At 42.9% G+C, this 19,193-nt stretch overlaps 1 protein-coding gene across 15 annotated transcripts in view; it reads left to right on the top strand.

The window, feature by feature from the left end:
- AMBRA1 (autophagy and beclin 1 regulator 1) overlaps positions 1-19,193 on the top strand; it is a 177,809-nt gene that overhangs the window by 47,979 nt on the left and 110,637 nt on the right. For 10 of the 15 annotated variants that reach the window (XM_073808864.1, XM_073808859.1, XM_073808860.1 and 7 more), the window contains 2 exons: positions 12,195-12,281; positions 16,571-16,750. The exons of 2 other annotated variants lie outside the window; for them this stretch is intronic. In XM_073808864.1, the coding sequence (XP_073664965.1) occupies positions 12,195-12,281; positions 16,571-16,750 (267 nt within the window). The remainder of the gene's footprint in view (positions 1-12,194; positions 12,282-16,570; positions 16,751-19,193) is intronic. 3 more of the 15 variants (XM_073808866.1, XM_033860586.2, XM_033860592.2) reach the window with 1 other exon arrangement.

Here is a 19,193-nt window from a genome sequence, read left to right as displayed (position 1 = left end):
CCTCATGCTTTGGACAGTGAGCAAGTTTGCACTGAGTTTTATTGTTTAAGGTCCCTTTCCAAATGTGTTGTTTGGTGTTTTGTTTTGGTAGCCGAGTTTCCCTTGTAAACTAACTTTTAATGCTGCTGTTGTAACTAGCTTGAAAGTTCTAGAAGATCAGGAACTAATTCATTCATCTACTGATGCATAACCAACCAAAAAACAAAATTAGTGACTTAAAATAACAATTTTATTATCTTTCATTGTTCTTTGGGTAGACTGGGCTCAGTTGAGGAATTCTGCCGGTCTTGCTTGGGGTCTCTCTGGAGTCATCTGGAGGCTCATTTGGAGCATCTAGGCCTATTAAGGGCTCCTCTCTCCATGTGGCCTCTCCAGTAGAGTAACCAGACTTTTTATGTAGTGGCTTAGCACTTCCAAAAGTGACAGTTCCAAGACGGAGGAACTGGAAGCTGTCAGTTCTCAAAAAGGCTTAATCCCAGAACTTACCAGTTTTTTTGTTTTTTTTTTTTTAATTTTCACCATGTTTTCTTGATTAAAGCAGTTAACAGGCTGGTCTAGATTCAGTGTGGGAGGAGACCACACAAGGGCAAGAATACCAAGAAGTATGATTCTTTGGAGTCCATCTTCAGATACTAGCTACTGCGGGGACCATATCTATTTTATGTACTAATATATACCCAATAATAGGCACTCAATAATTATATGTGGTTTGAATCAGTGGTTGGATGGGCCAATAGCCAGATTGGTGGATGGTTGACTAACTGCTCTTGTTGGTCTATTTGGGTGAGGCTTATGTGATTCTGAGGGCTGAGATACCCATGTCTCTGCCTTTATAGTACCAGTCCTTCTTCAACACATGTCTTTCTAGGAAACCACCTTTGTAGGCATAGTGACTTGGGTGGCTAGGTGTTCCCTGCAGATACTTTGGGAACTGTAATCGAGGGAAGAAAAAAATAATCATTTTTTATTAGACTGTACTGGCTACTATAGTTATGTTCTTAGTTAATCGTAACAACCTTGTGAAATAGGCATTTCCCGTTAAATTTGGACGCTGAGGTTAATGAACTTGCGCAAGGTCACACAGCTAATAAGTGACACAAGATGATGAGTTAAACTGCAATTTGTTTCTGAAGCTAAAGCACGGACTTACCTCATATATTAGTTATTCAGTTTCCCTTCGTTAATCTCAGACTGTTAGGATGTGTCAGAGGATTTCTCAAAAGCAGCACTATTAAGTTTCAGGCTGGATAATTCTTTATTGAGGTGGAGGAGGGGGGAGCTGTCCTATGCATCATAGGATGTTTAGCAGCATCCCTGGCCTTTACCCACTAGATGCCAGTGTACTCCCCCCACCCAGTTGCAACTACCAAAATGTATCCAGACATAGGTTTCCTGGGGGGAACCCCCTCCCATTGAAAACCATTGATAAGTTATTTCATGATTTTCTGTCCCCTGACCTTGCTGTTTTTTGATATTACATTTCACAAGGAACTGGCAGTGGCTTCAAACTATCTTATTTTTATAATAGTTATAATCGTACTGCCTGGTTCTGATGCTCTTGAGTCATGCCTTTCTCTCATTGCCTCTCTTCTCTTTTGCCTTGTCTTTTTGCTTTTGTCTGATTCTGCTAAATAAAATGCAGCTGGATAAAGTGTAAGGCCTTTCTACCCAGGTATCGATTCAGCAGGCATTCAGATCTCTGAGATTATAACCATTAGTGCTAGAGAAAAGAAAGCAATTTAGATCTTCTAATTATAGTGGAGTGGGGGGGGGGGATGCATAATGTTTAGCAAGCTGGAAATTAAATGGCTTCCAGGCTTCACAGAGTTAATCTTCATGGTAGTACTGATTGACATGCATGTGCAATTCTTTTGGGAAACGGGGGAGGAGAGTGGAAATTGCAGGTTTTCTCCTAATTGTACTTTAGGTGTCATTTATGACAATTTCGTGTTGTCTAGACAGAGGGAAATGGTAGAGAAATTATTCCAGTGAAGTCAAATGCTGAGTCCAAAGGGAATCAAGAAGGTTCCTGAGGTCGGGATCAGGGTGGAAGGGCAAGTAGTATACCCCCAGAGGTGAATCAGTGAAAATCAAATGTCACTAAGAGAAGCAGTTCAGAGTGAGCCCAGGATATAAGAAAAGTGATTGTACTCTGAGCTTTGGGTTAGTGCAAGGGCTGACAGTGGATTGTTTGGGGGCCCAGCTGGGAGTCTCTGCCCTCCTTTCTATTTCTATAGACTCCAGAAACCTAATTGCTTGAACAGACAGCCAGGAAGGCTGCCTCTTTGCCTCTGGTTAATAAATGCCCCAGCCCACTGTGCATTCCTTTTTCCTCATTCTCTTGTTAGGCTTCATTTTACTAACTTCTCTTTGCTTTTCTGATGTTGGCCCTAAGGTTTTATTTCATATTATAGAGTATGCTGTTTGCAGTATACCAGGGTCGGTAGAACGAATGGCCCTCGTTGAGGGTTTTTAAAATTTCAGGTCAGGAATGTGAATGTGAAGAATCATCTGAGAAGAAATGTGCAAGGTTTGCTGTTATTGAAACAGTAAATGATTATATCATATATCCTTTGTAGTATTAGTAGGTCTAGAGATAGACTTTTTTGGAATTGTCTATTATTCTGAATAAAACTAGCTGAGGGGGACTTCTCTGGTGGTCCAGTGGTAAAGAATCCGCCTTACAATGCAGAGGACGCGGGTTTGATCCCTGGTCAGGGAGCTAAGATAAGTCTGGGGCAAATAAGTCTGGGTGCTGCAACTACTGGGCTCGCACACCTCAACTAGAGAACCTGCGTGCGGCAAACTACAGAGCCCACGTGCTCTGGAACCCCTGCACCACAACTACAGAGCCCATGAGCCCTGGAGCCTGCACACCACAACTAGAGAAGAGAGAACCCACATGGCACTAGAGAGAAGCCACGCGCCGTAAGTAGAGCCCTTGCGTCGCAACGAAAGATCCCGCACGCCTCAATGAAGATCCTGCATGCCACAGCTAAGAACCAATGCAGCCAAAAATAAATAAGATAAATTTTTTAAAAATTAGCTGAGAATTCAAGATTATTGAATTCTGTAAATCTCTTCTTGATTTGGGGGGAAACCGGTCAATTAGGATTCACTGCCTCTTTAAAAAAAATTTTTTTTATTTTTAACATCTTTAATGGAGTATAATTGCTTTCCATTGTTGTGTTAGTTGCTGCTGTATAACAAAGTGAATCAGCTGTACATATACATATATCCCCATATCCCCTCCCTCGTGCGTCTCCCTCCCACCCTCCCTATCCCACCCCTCTAGGTGGTCACAAAGCACCGAGCTGATCTCCCTGTGCTGTGTGGCTGCTTCCCACTAGCTATCTATTTTACATTTGGTAGGGTATATATGTCAGTGTCACTCTCTCACTTTGTCCTGGTTTACCCTTCCCCCTCCCCGTGTCCTCAAGTCCATTCTCTACATCTGTGTCTTTATTCTTGTTCTGCCCCTAGGTTCTTCAGAACCATTTTTTTTTTTAGATTCCATATATATGTGTTAGCATACAGTATTTGTTTCTCTCTTTCTGACTTACTTCACCCTGTATGACAGACTCTAGTAACTGCCTCTTGATTAAAGTTCAAACTTGCATGTCATGGCTGCTGCTTGTTGGTATGTGTGCATGTGAATATCAGAACTAGCTCTGGAACTTGTTATTGGTATGATCCTACTCATCCTCTGGTGAAAAGCTTCTGATCTAAATTCCTAGTTTAAAAATGTCTGTGGTCTGTGGGCAGACCTCCCAAGTCTCCCAGAGAGAAAGAATTGGAGACAGAGTAAACATGTCCATGTAGATCACCTTGGACCTTTGAGTTCAGATGCTGACAAAAGTGAGTGTTTATTATAAATGGACGTTTCATAACTATAATGTGATATGTTGAGGATATACAGGAGCTAGGCATAGCGCCAACCATTTTACAATTGTATTAAAAATAACCTATCGGGCTTCCCTGGTGGCGCAGTGGTTGAGAGTCCGCCTGCTGATGCACGGGACACGGGTTCATGCCCCGGTCCAGGAAGATCCCACATGCCGCGGAGCTGCTGGGCCCATGAGCCATGGCCGCTGAGCCTGTGCTCCGCAACGGGAGAGGCCACAACTGTGAGAGGCCCTCATACCACATTAAAAAAAAAAAACAAAAAACCTATCAACTATGCTCCGATATAAAATAAAAATTAAAAAATAAATAAATAAAAATAACCAAGTACCTAACGGTCAGCAGAGGGTCCGCTGTTCTAAGAGGAGTCTGACTGACTTTTCAGGCAAGACTTTCGTATAGCCAGATACACAGTTGCACACCCCGTATGAATTGTTTCCACCTTCTTCCCTCTTGGTGTCTCTGATTATGTTGTGCTCTGATATTTTGCCATCAATTGCTCGTTGCACAGAGACATTGAGGGATATGTTAATGTTTTGTAAGATGTTTGTCTGGTAAAAGGCTTTACTTTGAGCCCTGTGAATTGTTTATGCTGGATGATGATAAAATAAGGCTGATCCACACAACAGGCACTGTGAGCTCTTTCTGTAGCATGTCTGTTTTTTTTCCTGAGGTTAGCCTTTTAGCAGTGCCACCTTGCCTTGGTCTGCCCCACAGCAGGAGCAGGAATTGCCTGCCAGTCTCTTCTGGCAACTGCATCATGTGCTGTAAGTGCACCCCTAGAACTAGGGGCCCCTGCAGGGATCAGATGAGTGCCTATCGTTGGATAACTTAAGCGATAATTGCCAGTGTGTGAAATGGGGAGGCTTGGATGCCTCTGCTTTAAAGCAGAGATGTCAATTTGAGAATCATAATAGAAGTGTCGTTTCAGAACACACAATTATTTTTTACAAAGAATAAGGGCTTGTCATCTCCCAGCCCTGGCATGCGCCAAGGCAGAGATCTGGGGCTTGCCGAGCAAGATGCAGAAATGAAGGCAATATTGTATCCAAGTTTCTTTGGCCTCCCACCTCTTCATTCCCCTGAAAACATTGCCCTCTTTCCCCTGTGAGGTCTCTTTCGGCAATAAGCTGTCCAGGAGCATCAGTGGTAGTTTCCCAGGCAAGTAGCCAGCCTCTGACTTTATGACTTAACAAGCCTCCTAGGGACCAGGCTGCACTGCATTTATCAGGACAACTATGTCAGCACTTTAACCTGAAGGGCTTAAGTGACTGAAGGGATGAAGAGTGATGTAAGCAGTTTCTGAAAAACTAGTTCCTTCAGGAATTTCAGTGTGAGTTTTTGGACATCTAGAAACCTTGTCTGAAAGTCACAGGGTCAGTGAGGGGCAATCAGATATGTCTTCTTGCTTATTTTTCCAAGTCTACTTAGGCCTGCTGATTTATTCACTTAGATATTTATTGGTCTCCTATTATGTGTTAATTAGGATGTGAGTTTTAATGGGGATAAAAAGATGACTTGGACCCAGTACTTGCTTTCATGTAGCTTGTAGTCCAGTAGCAGAGAGAAGACGACATACTTACAAGGAACTGCAGTACAGGTGACTTGGGAGAAGGCCTTTTAAGAGAGGATTCAGATGCTACGGGGTGTGGGGGAAGAAAGGGTGAACGTCTGGCTAGAGGAATCAGGTATTTGAGCTTTGAAGGACTTTTACAGACAGAGATAGGGAAGAACTTTCCAGAAAGAAGAAATGGCCAAGCTAAAGACAGAGGTGAAACAGTGAGGGTGTGTTTAGTTTAGCTAGAGCAATAGTTCTCAAAGTGTGGCCTGGGATCCCTGAAGTCAAAACTATGTTTATAATACTGAGATGTTCTTTGTCTTTTTCACTCTCTTGCATGAGGGTTCAGTGGAGTTTTCTAGACACTACATGATGTGTAATGAGGTTATCACTCTGATGGCCAATGGAATGTGTACTTGTGTATTAAATTTTTCTCAGTTTTAATTTCAAATATAGTACATATTAATAGATAAAACTCATATAAACCAAAACTCTTTGGGGTCATTAATAATTTTTTTAAAAATTTTATTTATTTATTTTTGGCTGCATTGGGTCTTCATTGCTGCACACAGGCTTTCTGTAGTTGCAGCGAGCGGGGGCTACTCTTCGTTGTGGTGCGTGGGCTTCTCATTGTCGTGGCTTCTCTTGTTGTGGTTGTGTAGCACAGGCGCTAGGTGCGCGGGCTCAGTAGTTGTGGCTCTTGGGCTCTAGAGCGCAGGTTCAGTAGTTGTGGCGCACGGGCCTAGTTGCTGTGCAGCATGTGGGGTATTCCTGGGCCAGGGCTCGAACCCCTGTCCCCTGCATTGGCAGGTGGATTCTTAACCACTGCGCCACCAGGGAAGCCCCATCAATACTTTTTTTTTTTTTTTTTGTGGTACACGGGCCTCTCACTGTTGTGGCCTCTCCCGTTGCAGAGCACAGGCTCCGGACGCGCAGGCCCAGCGGCCATGGCTCATGGGCCCAGCCGCTCCGCAGCACGTGGGATCTTCCCGGACTGGGGCACGAACCCGTGTCCCCTGCATCGGCAGGCGGACTCTCAACCACTGCACCACTAGGGAAGCCCACCATCAATACTTTTTAAGATTGTTAAAGGAACTCTGAGACCAAAAAGTTTGAAAACGATTGCACCAGAGCATATAGTATGTTCAGAAGGAATGAGAGGGCTTCCCTGGTGGTGCAGTGGTTGAGAGTCCGCCTGGCGATGCAGGGGACACGGGTTCGTGCCCCAGTCCGGGAAGATCCCACATGCTGCGGAGTGGCTGGGCCCATGAGCCATGGCCGCTGAGCCTGCGCGTCCGGAGCCTGTGCTCCGCAGCGGGAGAGGCCACAACAGTGAGAGGCCTGCATACTGAAAAAACAAAAAAACAAAAACAAAACAGAAGGAATGAGAAATTTGGCTGCAAGGCTTTGGGTGTCAAGGTGAGGAATTTGGATATTATTTCCTAGGTGGAAGGGAGTTATTCCTTTGGGTTTGGCTTCCCTGAACTCAACTAGCAGATGTCACCCAGACATCAGAGCCAGACTGGGAAATTACTCTTCAGGCATGGGGCACCAGCATCTTAGCTTCTAAGAGCAACTTTCCTTATCAGTATATATAGGTCACAGTTTTAGCAATTGATTGTTTCCAGTGATTGGAGAAGGTCTGTACTTGTTTGTTGGCTTTAGTTTGTTGATTTTCTCTGTGATTTGACAATTAGTTAAAAGAATATCTTTAGGATATAGTTGTTTATTAAGGAAGAGTTGTCACTGGCTTATTTATTTGTCTAGACTGGTACCCAAACTTTCTCCTTCTCCACCCCGATACCCATTGAATTTGAAACAAAGATTCTTTTCTTTTTTTTTTTTCCAGCCGCACTGTGCGGCTTGTGGGGGTCTTAGTTCCCGGCCAGGGATGGAACTCATGCCCCCTGCAGTGGAAGCGCAGAGTCCTAACCACCGGACCACCAGGGAATTCCCCAAAGGTTCTTTTCTTTTGGGTAACCCATCTCATCTGCCCTGACAACTTTATTCTTTTCCAGAGCTTTCTTCTACTACTATTTTTTATTGTTTTCCTAGTCATCAAAGGGTACAGCTGATATAGGGAACTGTTGTACATATTCAGAGTATTAATTAGGGAAGGAAGAAATAGTTGTATTCATTTAAAATATTAGGAATTTTACAGCTTGGATTGTATATTGACTTATATTTTAGTAGGGCTTAATATTAATTTTTGATAACTTATTCTAGTGTGTAATACTTTGATTTCAAGCTTTTCTGTTACATTCCTTAGTGACTCCACCTTATCTTTCAAGGGATTTTATGTAAGCAAATGTTTTAGAGCACGGGTGGGCAGATTTTTTTCTGTAATGGGCCAGGTAGTAAATATTTCAGTCCTTTCCCTATTAGGTCTACTCAACTCTGCCTTCCTAGCTCCAAAGCAGCCACAAACGATATTCTTTTTAATTAAAAAAATTTTTTTAAAATTTATTTTTGGCCACGTTGGGTCTTTGTTGCCACACACGGGCTTTCTCTAGTTGTGGTGAGCGGGGGGCTACTCTTCGTTACGGTGCGTGGACTTCTCATTGCGGTGGCTTCTCTGTTGCAGAGCACAGGCTCTAGGCACGCGGCTTCAGTAGTTGGAGCAGGCAGGCTCAGTAGTTGCAGCACGTGAGCCCTAGAGCATGCCGACTTTAGTAGTTGCAGCACGTGGGCTCAGTAGTTGCGGTGCGCGGGCTCTAAGGCACGTGGGGTCAGTACTTGTGGTGTACGGGCTTAGTTGCTCCATGGCATGTGGGATCTTCCCGGACCAGGGATCGAACCTGTGTCCCCTGCTTTGGCAGGCAGGTTCTTAACCACTTCGCCACCAGGGAAGTCCTCACAGACAATATTTAAATGGGTGGTTGTGGCTGTGTTTGGATAAAACTTTATTTATAAAAACAGGCAGCTGGCCCAGGGCCTGTAGTTTGTCAAACCTGCTTTTTAGAGGCAACTTGCTATTTGAAGAAACTCTTTTTAAGAAGTGAGTAATTCTTTTGAAAATGAGTAGTTTTCTCTTTAGTTTTCAGTGGTTTACTTTTAGATTTTGTATATTGGATGTTTTAAATTTTGAAATAATTTCAGACTTGCAGAAAAGTGGCAAAAATAGTGCAAAGAATTCCCATATACTCTTCACCCACATTCCGTAAATATTAACATTTTACCACATTTGCTGTATCATTTTCTCTCTTTTGCTCTACCTGTATGTGAATATAGTTATGCCTTTATTTATAGTTTTTGTATTTTATATATTTGTGATTATTATATTCTATTAAATATTGAATTTTCTTAAAGTAGTGTATAGTTTGATAGAACAGTGGCCTTTAGACTTAAAAAAGAACAACCTCTGTTAGTAAAAGGCTTTTGAGCAACCTGTGTGTGTGTGCGTGTGTGTGTGTGTGGCATTATGGTTATACATTTTAAATCAAAAGTTCTAATATTTTCTTCCTGTTCTCCAGTGGATCAAAAGAGCAGAACCCCTGACGTACCTCACTTGAACACCACTAGTTTAGAGAATAAACCCGGCAAACTTGTAAAGAAAGGTTTTTTTTTCTCTGTCAGAGCTTCAATGACTCTTTAAAACATTTCTAAATAACAGGTCAGAATGAAATGGTAGCTTCAAGCTTGAACAAGCTTGTCTGAGCCCATCCTAAGTCCTACCTGACTTCATATTACTCAACCAGTTGATTGATCATTGTCAAGTGAAATTTGTGGTGGCCAGAGCAGAAAGCGCTCAGCTGCCATTCCATTCCTTTTTCTTGTGTCATTTCCCCATCTATGGCTTTTTGTAGGAGGCTAACTGTGAGAGAGAAAGATCTTTCTTTGAGTTTCCTAGGAGTGGTGGTGATATTTACTCGTTATTTCTTTATTCAACACCAATTGGTGAAGTGTTTTTTTTTGCTGTACGCGGGCCTCGCACTGTTGTGGCCTCTCCCGCTGCGGAGCACAGGCTCCAGACGCGCAGGCTCAGCGGCCATGGCTCACGGGCCCAGCCGCTCCGCGGCATGTGGGATCTTCCCGGACCGGGGCACGAACCCGTGTCCCCTGCATCGGCAGGCGGACTCTCAACCACTGCGCCACCAGGGAAGCCCCTGGAGAAGTGTTTTTTAATCCCTCAGATAGTGTTTGTGTTGTAACTGTAGAGAACTTGATGTTTCATCAGTGATACGTGTATGGGGGTGCTATTCACAGTAATTGGCTCTCCTGATTTTGTGTATTAGCAGTTAACATGCCATATGTGTATGACTTGCTAGTCCACTGTATTGCCTGAGGAGCAAATGGTGCCAACAGATTCTAGTAAGTAGGCACAGGGGATATATATATGTTCCAAAAGAACCTCATCAGGGACTCCCCAGAGACAAAACTAAACATTTTGGTATAACTGTTTTAAGACGCCTTCCTAAGGTAAGAATTTAGGGTGGGAAGTAGAGTTTGCGGGATTATAAAATGGAATCATTAAAATTGAAATTGTCTAAACCAAGCTCTTCTGGTTCAAGAATCTCCTTCACAGCATCTCTAAAAAGTCATCTCATTTCTTTGAGTACTGTCACTGCCTTGGCAGAGTAGTGGGTAATATTGGCCTCCTAATTTGGCAGGGTCATTTTTCAGGCAGAAGTACTTAAGAAGGATATATGTTGGTCACTCTGGAGGATGCCTCTTGTCAAAGGGCCTCTGCTTATTAAGCAGACATTTGGAGGGTAACACGACAGGGCTCAATGAAATTCAAGACTCATTCCAGAACCCGCTGGGGTAGAAGAAGCTTCTGGGTGTTCCAGGGCAGTCAGCTGCTCTCAGATCTTGCTTCTGTTCTTCAGTTCCCGCCTAATTCCTATAGGACAAATTTATTAGTAGTGGATATATGATGGCCTAAATTGATACTCTTCTCAAAATTTCGCTACTCTTCTTTCTCCAGTCTGTGTACCTCTCACTATCCCTTCCTCTCACAAATAGTCTGTATTTCAAGATTCAAAGACATGCCATTATTTTATGTGCTCCTATGAAAGAAAAAAATCCTGCCAGTTAAACTGCGTCACACAATTATAAAATGTATCCTAATTTCAGACACATTAAAACGTTGGGGGGGAAAGCGTGTCTTAGAATTGATGAAACACAGCATTTCTGCTGCTGTAAACTGGTATCATTGAAGATTCAGGTTTTCAACCAGAGAGAAGTTGTTTTATTGCTTTCTTCTCTTCCTCATTGGTTTCATTGTATTCACTCCCTTCAGTGGTAGGACTATTTAACTTGTCCTAAGTGTGGGGATTATAAGCCTTGTCTAGATCCAAAACATCACGTAACAGTTATTTTCCTGGGTGGGAAAGGTAGCAAGCCAGGTTGACAGGGCCTCTGTTGTATCTCTTTCCCAGGCTGTTAGGGAAAATGCTTCGGTGAGCCAGTCGCTGGGATAAAGTGACTGCACATGACTATACCTAAAGCCAGCTGGTTTTAATAAGAGTGAATTGAATTAACTCAATTGGAAAAGATTGGTAGCTGCTGTCCTTATCCTGCAGATCTGCTTTAAAGAAGAGTCCAGCAGGGAGCTGGAGACCTGCTCCTGGTAGAGCCAGGCAAAATGCTGCTGGAGAGGAACAACATGCATTTCTTTCTGAGTCCACTTCCTTTGAAACGTCTTCTATGGCAGGAGCTTGATTGGCTGCCAAGGCACATTTGAGTTGGGAAGCAGTGTGGCAGACATCGCAAACTGGGGGGCCCCGAGCCATGTTTGTCAGATGAGTTGGGAAGCAGTGTGGCAGACATGGCAAACTGGGGGACCCCGAGCCATGTTTGTCAGATGTTTGTCAAACTGGCCCTTCCTGTACGAAAAGGAAAAAAATGTTTTAGCTAAAATGTAACAGGAGATTTCATGCAAAAGTTCAGCTTTTTGGCTTCCCTTAAATAAATGGGAAGATCCAGTGTTACTGGACCTGCATTCTAGTTGGGACTCACACTGGATACATGTACATAGTGGTTTGAAGCATTTTGGAGTTGACAGGCCTTCACTGGAGTCCTGGTGCTATCACTTGGTAGCTGTGTGCTGCAGTGCAAAACACTTAACTTCTAGGCCCATTGATCTCATGTATGTATAGTAATGCTCACCTTTCCAGGCTGTGGTGAGGTTTAAATAAAGAACTACATGTGAAGTGCTTAGTATTTGCCTGGCGCTAAAAAAGTGCTCAATAAAATATGTGTGTAACACATATGATCATTGAATTGACAGTTGGGCTAGATTATATAATTAGAGATTTTTATCAGTTGTTAAGAGAGCCGTAGGAGTACTCACAGAAAGGGTGTGGGCAGAGCAGAATGTGTAGAAGATAAGGGGCTGTGGATTAGGATGACATGCAGGAACTGAACACCAAGGTAAATGTTGGCACTACGTGATAGTCTCTTGGTATGCCTCATTTTCCTCTCCCATGTTGATCCCAACCTCCTGTTTGTCTACCGGAGGTACTGGAAATAGAAATAAGATCATGTCTCTACTGCACTGACAGCAGAGCAGTATTCACCATGATACAATGGCCATATCCAGTGTGGGAGCTCTGGAGCTCTTCATTTACTTATACCTCTAAGTGCTTATAGGAAGGGTGTGATCCCAGATAAGAGGTGTTAGCTAGCTGCAAAGGGGGATGTTATTTATCTCTCCCCCCATTTTTCCTTATGAATGACCTCTGAGTTGGTAATTGACAGGGATTATTGCCATTTTTTTAATCTCTGCTAGGAGGCTGCTGGAGTCTTCCCTCATTTCATTATCCCGTTATGATGGAGCAGGATCCAGAGAGCACCCAATTTACCCAGACCCAGCGAGGTAAGGCCGAAGTGAGAAATGGCACTAGGTGGGGGGGAGGGACTGCCCTTGGGGTTGCCAAGCTGTTGGAAGCCCCATTCTGTGCCTCTCTGGTCCTGGTGCTCTTTTACTCTTCAGTTACAGTTTTGAGACAGGTGGTTCAGGTGATTGGGAAGTATTACAGGTAAGTGAACAGAGCCTCTGGTGACAGAGGGTTATGACTGAGCCCTTGTCCTTTGGGGCTCATTTTTGTAAGTGGGACACTAGAGGAGGGACCTGAGGAGGTCATTGGCAGAGTCACAGGATATTTCTTTTCTGCTCATCAGAGAGGCTGTTGCCATTCAGATGGACAGCCAAAAGGGAAACAAAAGTTTTTTTATTAATAGGGAAATCACTTACAAATTAAAAGCAAACAATTCTCTCTCATTTGAGAGAAAATTTAGAACATCAAAAGGCGGAAATCAAGTTCATTCAGATGTTGAAGTTTTGGAGACTATATGACGGAAGAGATGACTGACAAAAGGGTAACTGAATAAAACAAGTTGACATATTATTAAAGTGCTTGCCTTACCCCCATTAGAAGACATTTGAAAAGTTCTTGAAGAGATAAAAAGAAAAAAAGAATTCAGATGAGTTTAAGGCCCACCTTTACCTTATACTGGTAACTCAGGACTGAGGATGGGGTGTTGAATTGATATATAACATTTATTTATAGTGAGCAGCCCTTTGGGGTTGTCACAGCAGGACTTAATAATTCTGTTAATGATCCGAAAGGGGGATAACCTGCACATTCTGTAGCAACAGCAGACCGCACATTGTGAGGCTTTGCCAAAAGAAGAGGGTAATTTATAACGGTGGGGTTGAAGTTAACACTGTAGGTCAGAAAAGACTAAATGAGCTTTGCTGTAGATTAAGAATTTCAAGTCCAAGGTTTTTGTTTCCAAGGTTATTGAGTGATTTTGTTGTTACTACAGTTATGTCATGATACTGAGCATTCTTTCTGAGATACTAGTGAAAAGATTCCCTGTTATCCTCTTACTTCCTTTTCCGTACCCCAGAAATGGCAGATCAGAGAACATGGGGATTGATGACTTTAAAACAGGTAGGCAACTTAGATGATGACTGAAACAAGGAAGTTTATGTTAGTCTCTAGTCATATTTGAAAGTAGCAAGCCCTAAATAAGAGAAGGAAATATTTTGCATGAATCAAATTCTTTGAAACCCTGAGAGAACTTCTTGCTGTGAAACAGTTTCTTTTAGGACAGTAATGGGAATCTCATCCCCAGAATTTTTAACCTGACAAAGTTTAACGGTGACTCTTAAAGACCATTATTTGTCCTCCTTTCATGTAATAAATTTGTTATTTATTCCTACTCAGATCTCTTTATCACAGAAAGGCCAAACTTTGTGGTGGTGTTATTTTTACATTTTCCCTTTAAACACAAAAAAGGGTTTTTTGGAGGGGGAAGTATTCTTCCTTGAAGAAAACTTGAGGAGTTATTTAAAATATTCACTTGGAACACTTTTAGAGTTTGATAATTATCCACTCTTCAGTAGGAGGATGATTGTTACCTCATTACTGGTTGTTTAATTTCTTTTTCCTCTTAGATTTCACCCTGCATAATCTGTATAGGTCAAAGCCTTTATGAGACATGTCAGCATTCAGATCCTTAGCTTCCCTCTGGATATCTAAAAAGATGAGGCTATGATGTACTTGTACTTAATAATTGTGAATCCATTTTTCTTTACCATTGATGCACAGTTATGTAGTTTAGGGAATTCCTGTCCAACGGTGAAATTAAACAATTGAGGTTACCTAGTGCTGAATTTTTTTTTTTTTTTTGCGGTATGTGGGCCTCTCACTGCTGTGGCCTCTCCCATTGCGGAGCACAGGCTCCGGACGCGCAGGCTCAGCGGCCATGGCTCACGGGCCCAGCCGCTCCGCGGCATGTGGGATCTTCCCAGACCGGGGCACGAACCCGCGTCCCCTGCCTCGGCAGGCGGACTCTCAACCACTGCGCCACCAAGGAAGCCCCCTAGTGCTGAATTTTTACCCCTACATAAAAGGACAATCTTTATTTATTATTGTCAGCATCAACATTATTTCTACCTCTATCACCGTAATATAATTTTTCCATTAGTTAAGGTAGGCTATCAACACAGTAATGAGTGTATTTATGGTCACTTTTCAAAATCTTTTCTAAAAAAAGAATCTTCATTCTCCTCTTAAAACTTTTTTTTAACATTCTTTTCTACTCTGACTGACTTGAGAATTTAACCAACAACAATTGATTTCTACTGGAAGATTTCTGTATATTTGGTAGCTATAGGAACAACTCAAGAGTATTGGCTTCTGTCTGTTGAAAATTTAGGGTTCTTGATTCATCCTTGCCAAATGCATGGGAACAGGTGCCCAAAGAGACAGTGAAAGTTCCACAAGTTGAAACTTCAAATCTTATTCTCTGATGATCTTGGCCAAGGCCTCTGTACGTCCCATGCCCACCTACTGTCTAAAGATAATTTGGATTCAGAGGTGCCAAATGCAGCATATTGTTCCATAACACAGACTTTTGAGTTCCAAAGATTGTCACCTGGCCTGCTTGGAAATTCTGCTTGATGGTTGGCCAGAAGGACACCACCTCTGATGACAGGCATTTCAGAGGCAGCCCTGTTTCGTGAGGCAGTTGACTGCAGGATCTCCTTTGGTCTGAGTGAGTAGATTTACCGAGGATTTACCTAGAGGCTTACTTTGTCCAGGGGTAATGAAAGGTCAGGCAGCAAGATGTTTGTACTTTCCTACCATTTGGATGTAAGTATTTCCATTTCCATTCTCAATCAGTTTTTCCAGATTTCCATTAAAAAAAAAAAGTTGCATGCTTTTTTTCCTTCTATATTCAAACATTATAGAAGTTAAGGTCCCTAGGAATCCTTATCAGGATTGTTATGTTTCATTTTTTTGTTCTAATTACAGAAATAAATATTTTTATATACATATTAGTATATACATACCATTCTTTAATTTTTCCCCCACTTAAAATTTTATTTTAGAGGGCTTTCATTGTGCATATATAGGGATATTCTTTTCAATTGTTATATAATGTTTCTTTGTATAGATGTAATTTATTTAATCTGTTGGTGGACATTTGGGGTGTTTCCCAGTTTTTCACTAGTGCCAGCATATATATATATCTCTTCGTATCCTGGTGTATTTCTGTAGGATAAAATTAATAGTGGAATTGTTGAATCAAAGTTGGCAGGTTTTAGGTCTTGGGCAGGTTTTAAGTCTTGGAATTTCTTAGTAATCCACTTAATATTATATATAAAACATTTTTCTGTTACTGTTCTTCTCTCACTTTCTCAGTTCACAGCCTCAAATTATATGCGTTGTGAAAGATGGAGGAAAAACTTGAGAAAGAAGGGAATGTGCAAATTGTATAGGACAGTAGACATTTTCATGGAGTATGAAGACAGTGAACCATAGCTGGAAGAATATAGACCTTTTACTAATTTAAAGTAAATTAAGTCTTTTAAGACTAATTACTGAGAACAGCCATTGTAAGGGAGAAGAAGAGTGACTGTTGTCTTCTGTGTTGCTCAGTGCCCACGTAGCCTATGATGCTCTGTCATAAGAAATAGAAAAAAGCTGTTGTTTTCTTTTAGATTTTCTGTTCTCTTGAGTATATTTTACTCTCAATCTCTATCCTGAATATTTTCTCTGTGTTAAAATATCTGGATAATCTGTAAAGGAGAGATAAGAAGTTCAAAGAAGTACTCTTAAGGAGCTAGGACAAATCTGGAGCTACAAGTATTTGTTGGAGAAGAAAGGAGTCCTGGTGAAGGTGATGCCTGAAGATGCCTTCTTTAGTCATCTCGGGTTCACCATCTCTTGGCCTGTTTTCTCATCTATAAAATGAAAGAAGCTGTGGTCCCTTTCATTTCTTATATTTTGAATATGGATGATTAAGGAAAATCTGCGAATCTATATAAAGGGCACACCCTGAGAAGTTAAAAGAGGTCCCTTAAGAAACTAAAAGAAAGGTCCAGTGTTAAACTCTTGGAAGGGGCAGCTGTTGATCAGATGATGACTGATTAAACAGCTGTTTGCCTTATCTCAGAACAGAAACACTGGTGGTAGTCTGATAAGCATATTGTGCAGTACAAATCTCCTGGTGAGTTAAATGCCGTTTATTTTTCATGTCTCCAGAGTTCGCCTCAGCAGGGAGATGTGATGGGAGAGCTGGATTTACTATCTTTCACAGTATTCCCCACATTAGTGCTAGTTTGTGTTTGTTCATCTCTGTTTCTCTCAGATTATCTCCTGCTGCATACTATGCCCAGAGGATGATCCAGTATCTCTCACGGAGAGACAGTATCCGCCAGCGTTCTATGCGCTACCAACAGAACCGCCTCCGTTCTTCCACCTCCTCCTCTTCCTCAGACAACCAGGGTCCATCAGTAGAGGGAACCGACTTGGAATTTGAGGACTTTGAGTAAGTATATATTCAACTTGCTTTCTTACCCCTCCTCCCGAGCTGTGAGTGCTTCCAAGTTGGCCACTGTCTGAGCAATAGTGGTTTGACATTCTTGCTTCAAACCCCTAAGTTATTATTTATGAGAAATAGGATGGGGTGAGGGACAGAGGGTTAAAATGCCCAGGGCGCTCCCACCTCTGGTAGTTGCATTGCTGATTCCCTGAAGCCTCTGGGAAGAGACAGCCCATTGGGCCCCAGGCCAGGCTGGGAGAAAATGGCCGCTGCTCTTTAGGCAACTTTTTAATTTCCCATTTGCATAAACAGTGACTGTGGAAGTGCTTCATGTGGACTGTCTTCATAACATCAGGGAGGCAGGAGGGTTGGTGTTTTTTCTCTTAAGCAGAGTAGATACAGAGATTAACAACAAAGACAATACTCGGATTTCCCTAGGAGACAGATTCTCTCAGTACCCTTAATCACGCTGCTTCTCTGAGGTCCTACTCCCTTGTCCCTAAACGTTCTCAGTCTCCCTGTACCCCCAGTAAGGATCCTTTGGAAGTTGCCTGTCAGATTAATGTGGGGGTTGAGAGGTGATTCCTTGCTCTGCTAGTCTCTTTGAGCGGTCGGCTGGGGTACGGGGGTGAGCTAAAGGAGCAGCGTCAGCCCCAGGCTCCAAGGTCAAGCTCCCCAATCTTCCTGCTGGGTTTTACATTCTCTGACCTGCTGCTCCTGACCTTTCTAGCCATGCATTGTGTTTCTTTCCATCTTGAAACTGAGCTTTCCTGGCTTGTACCAAATTGGACATTTGGCTCTTGCTTTGATTCCTATATTTCGATATTCTCAAAACATGCAGAATAAGAGGGAAGGGTGGTTAAACATTTTTCTTTCCCCATCTTTTTTGCTGGCAGTACTGGAATAGGACAGCCTGTCAGTCATCTTCCTTTTTTTTCCCCCTTCATCTTGACATAGCCTGGTCAGGTCTGGGATCTTAAGAGCTCCTGCCTCCCTTCCACCTTCCTCTTTCGTGAGCTGAATGAATAGTTCCCCAGGAGCCATCTTGCAGTGGAGCTTTATGAAGTGTTTGAGAAATATCTTTGTCAGAGAGGACCAAGAAGGTGGGAATACCCTTCGTACCAATTGACCTTCCCGATACAATCCTTAAACACACTGGCCAGTTGTGTACTGGGAAGCAGAAGGAACACTCAGTGGGAGGCTCATTCGTCTGAGGAAGATGTAAATGTGAAAGAAATGCAAGGTTGCCCTCAAACAGCTGTGCTGTGGCAAACGGAGCAGGGGTGGTGGGAGAAGGGCCCAGCTGCTCTGTGACTCTCAGATGTGTCCTTCTGCCTTAAGTCCCCGCTGGGGGAAGATGGATGTGGGCACAGCAGTGAAGGGAGAGTCTCCACTCCTTTAGCCAGGCAGACACCTGTAGGGAAATATGTTCCCCTGTAGAAATGATTATTTTTCCAGCACCGGGGTCTATTCAGGGAAGCAGTTTCAACGCACAGTGCCAAGGCTGCTGGGACTTAGTGCTGCTGAAAAGCCTCGGTAATCCCGTGGAGCTCTGGGAGTCAGTGCAGATTGCATAGCCCTCTCTCCACGCATGTTTGGAAGGCTGTTATCTCTTCGCAGTGGTGAAACGTGGGGCTCATGCCTTTGAGCTGTATCTTGCCTCGTGACTTGTCCTTCACAGTGGAGTTCTGGGTTAGTTTAAAATGTTCTGTTCTCATCTTACCTTCTCTTTCTTCTGTTACCACCTCCTCCCTTTCCCCTTCCTTCCCCCTTGATTTTCCTGTGTCAGACTGCCTCCTCCCTGTGCTCCCCACAGCCCACCTGTGCTCTTGCCTCCCCCTGGCTTCAGCGCAGCCTGAATTTACATCACCCTCTTCACCTTTCATGCACTGACTTACCATTGTATTGCTCCCTGGTTAGTAACAATGGGCTGGTTTCTCTAAAGCCCCTCCGAAAGTCCCTCCCCTTGGTGTTTGCCTTTCTTGTGGGGCTGAAGCAGACTATAAACTTGTTTTTAATAGCAACTGTGGATTAGTCACCTCAATATTAGCAGTCCAGGTCTTCTAGTGAAGGATGTTGCCGGCTGGTTGATGCTGAGTTACCGTCTGTTCATTCTTTCTCTGTCTCTTTCCCCGCCCTCCTCCCCCTACTGTAAACCGAGGGCTGCTTGTGGTTGTGCCTCTTCTCTTAATTTCTAGGTACTCTGAGGAGAGAGAAAGTGAGAAATTAGGGAATGTACCAGCCCATTTTAATTTCTCTGCCCGAATCCTTTTCCTCAGCTTTGATAACTAGAAAGAAAGTTACAGGCTTATACAGTCATAATTTATAGTTCTTTCAAGTACAGAGAAGCAGATTAAGTTAGATATGGCCTGGAATCCTAACACTTAGGGTACCATTAAGAGAGACTGTTCTTCTTCTGGGTTTCCTCACCTTCACAGCACAGCATGGT

This window comes from Tursiops truncatus, chromosome 8 (assembly GCF_011762595.2).
Source record: "Tursiops truncatus isolate mTurTru1 chromosome 8, mTurTru1.mat.Y, whole genome shotgun sequence".
NCBI classification, from domain to species: Eukaryota; Metazoa; Chordata; class Mammalia; order Artiodactyla; family Delphinidae; genus Tursiops; species Tursiops truncatus.
The sequence above is the reverse complement of the archived record's forward strand: the minus strand, read 5'-3'. Positions and strand labels throughout refer to the sequence as shown.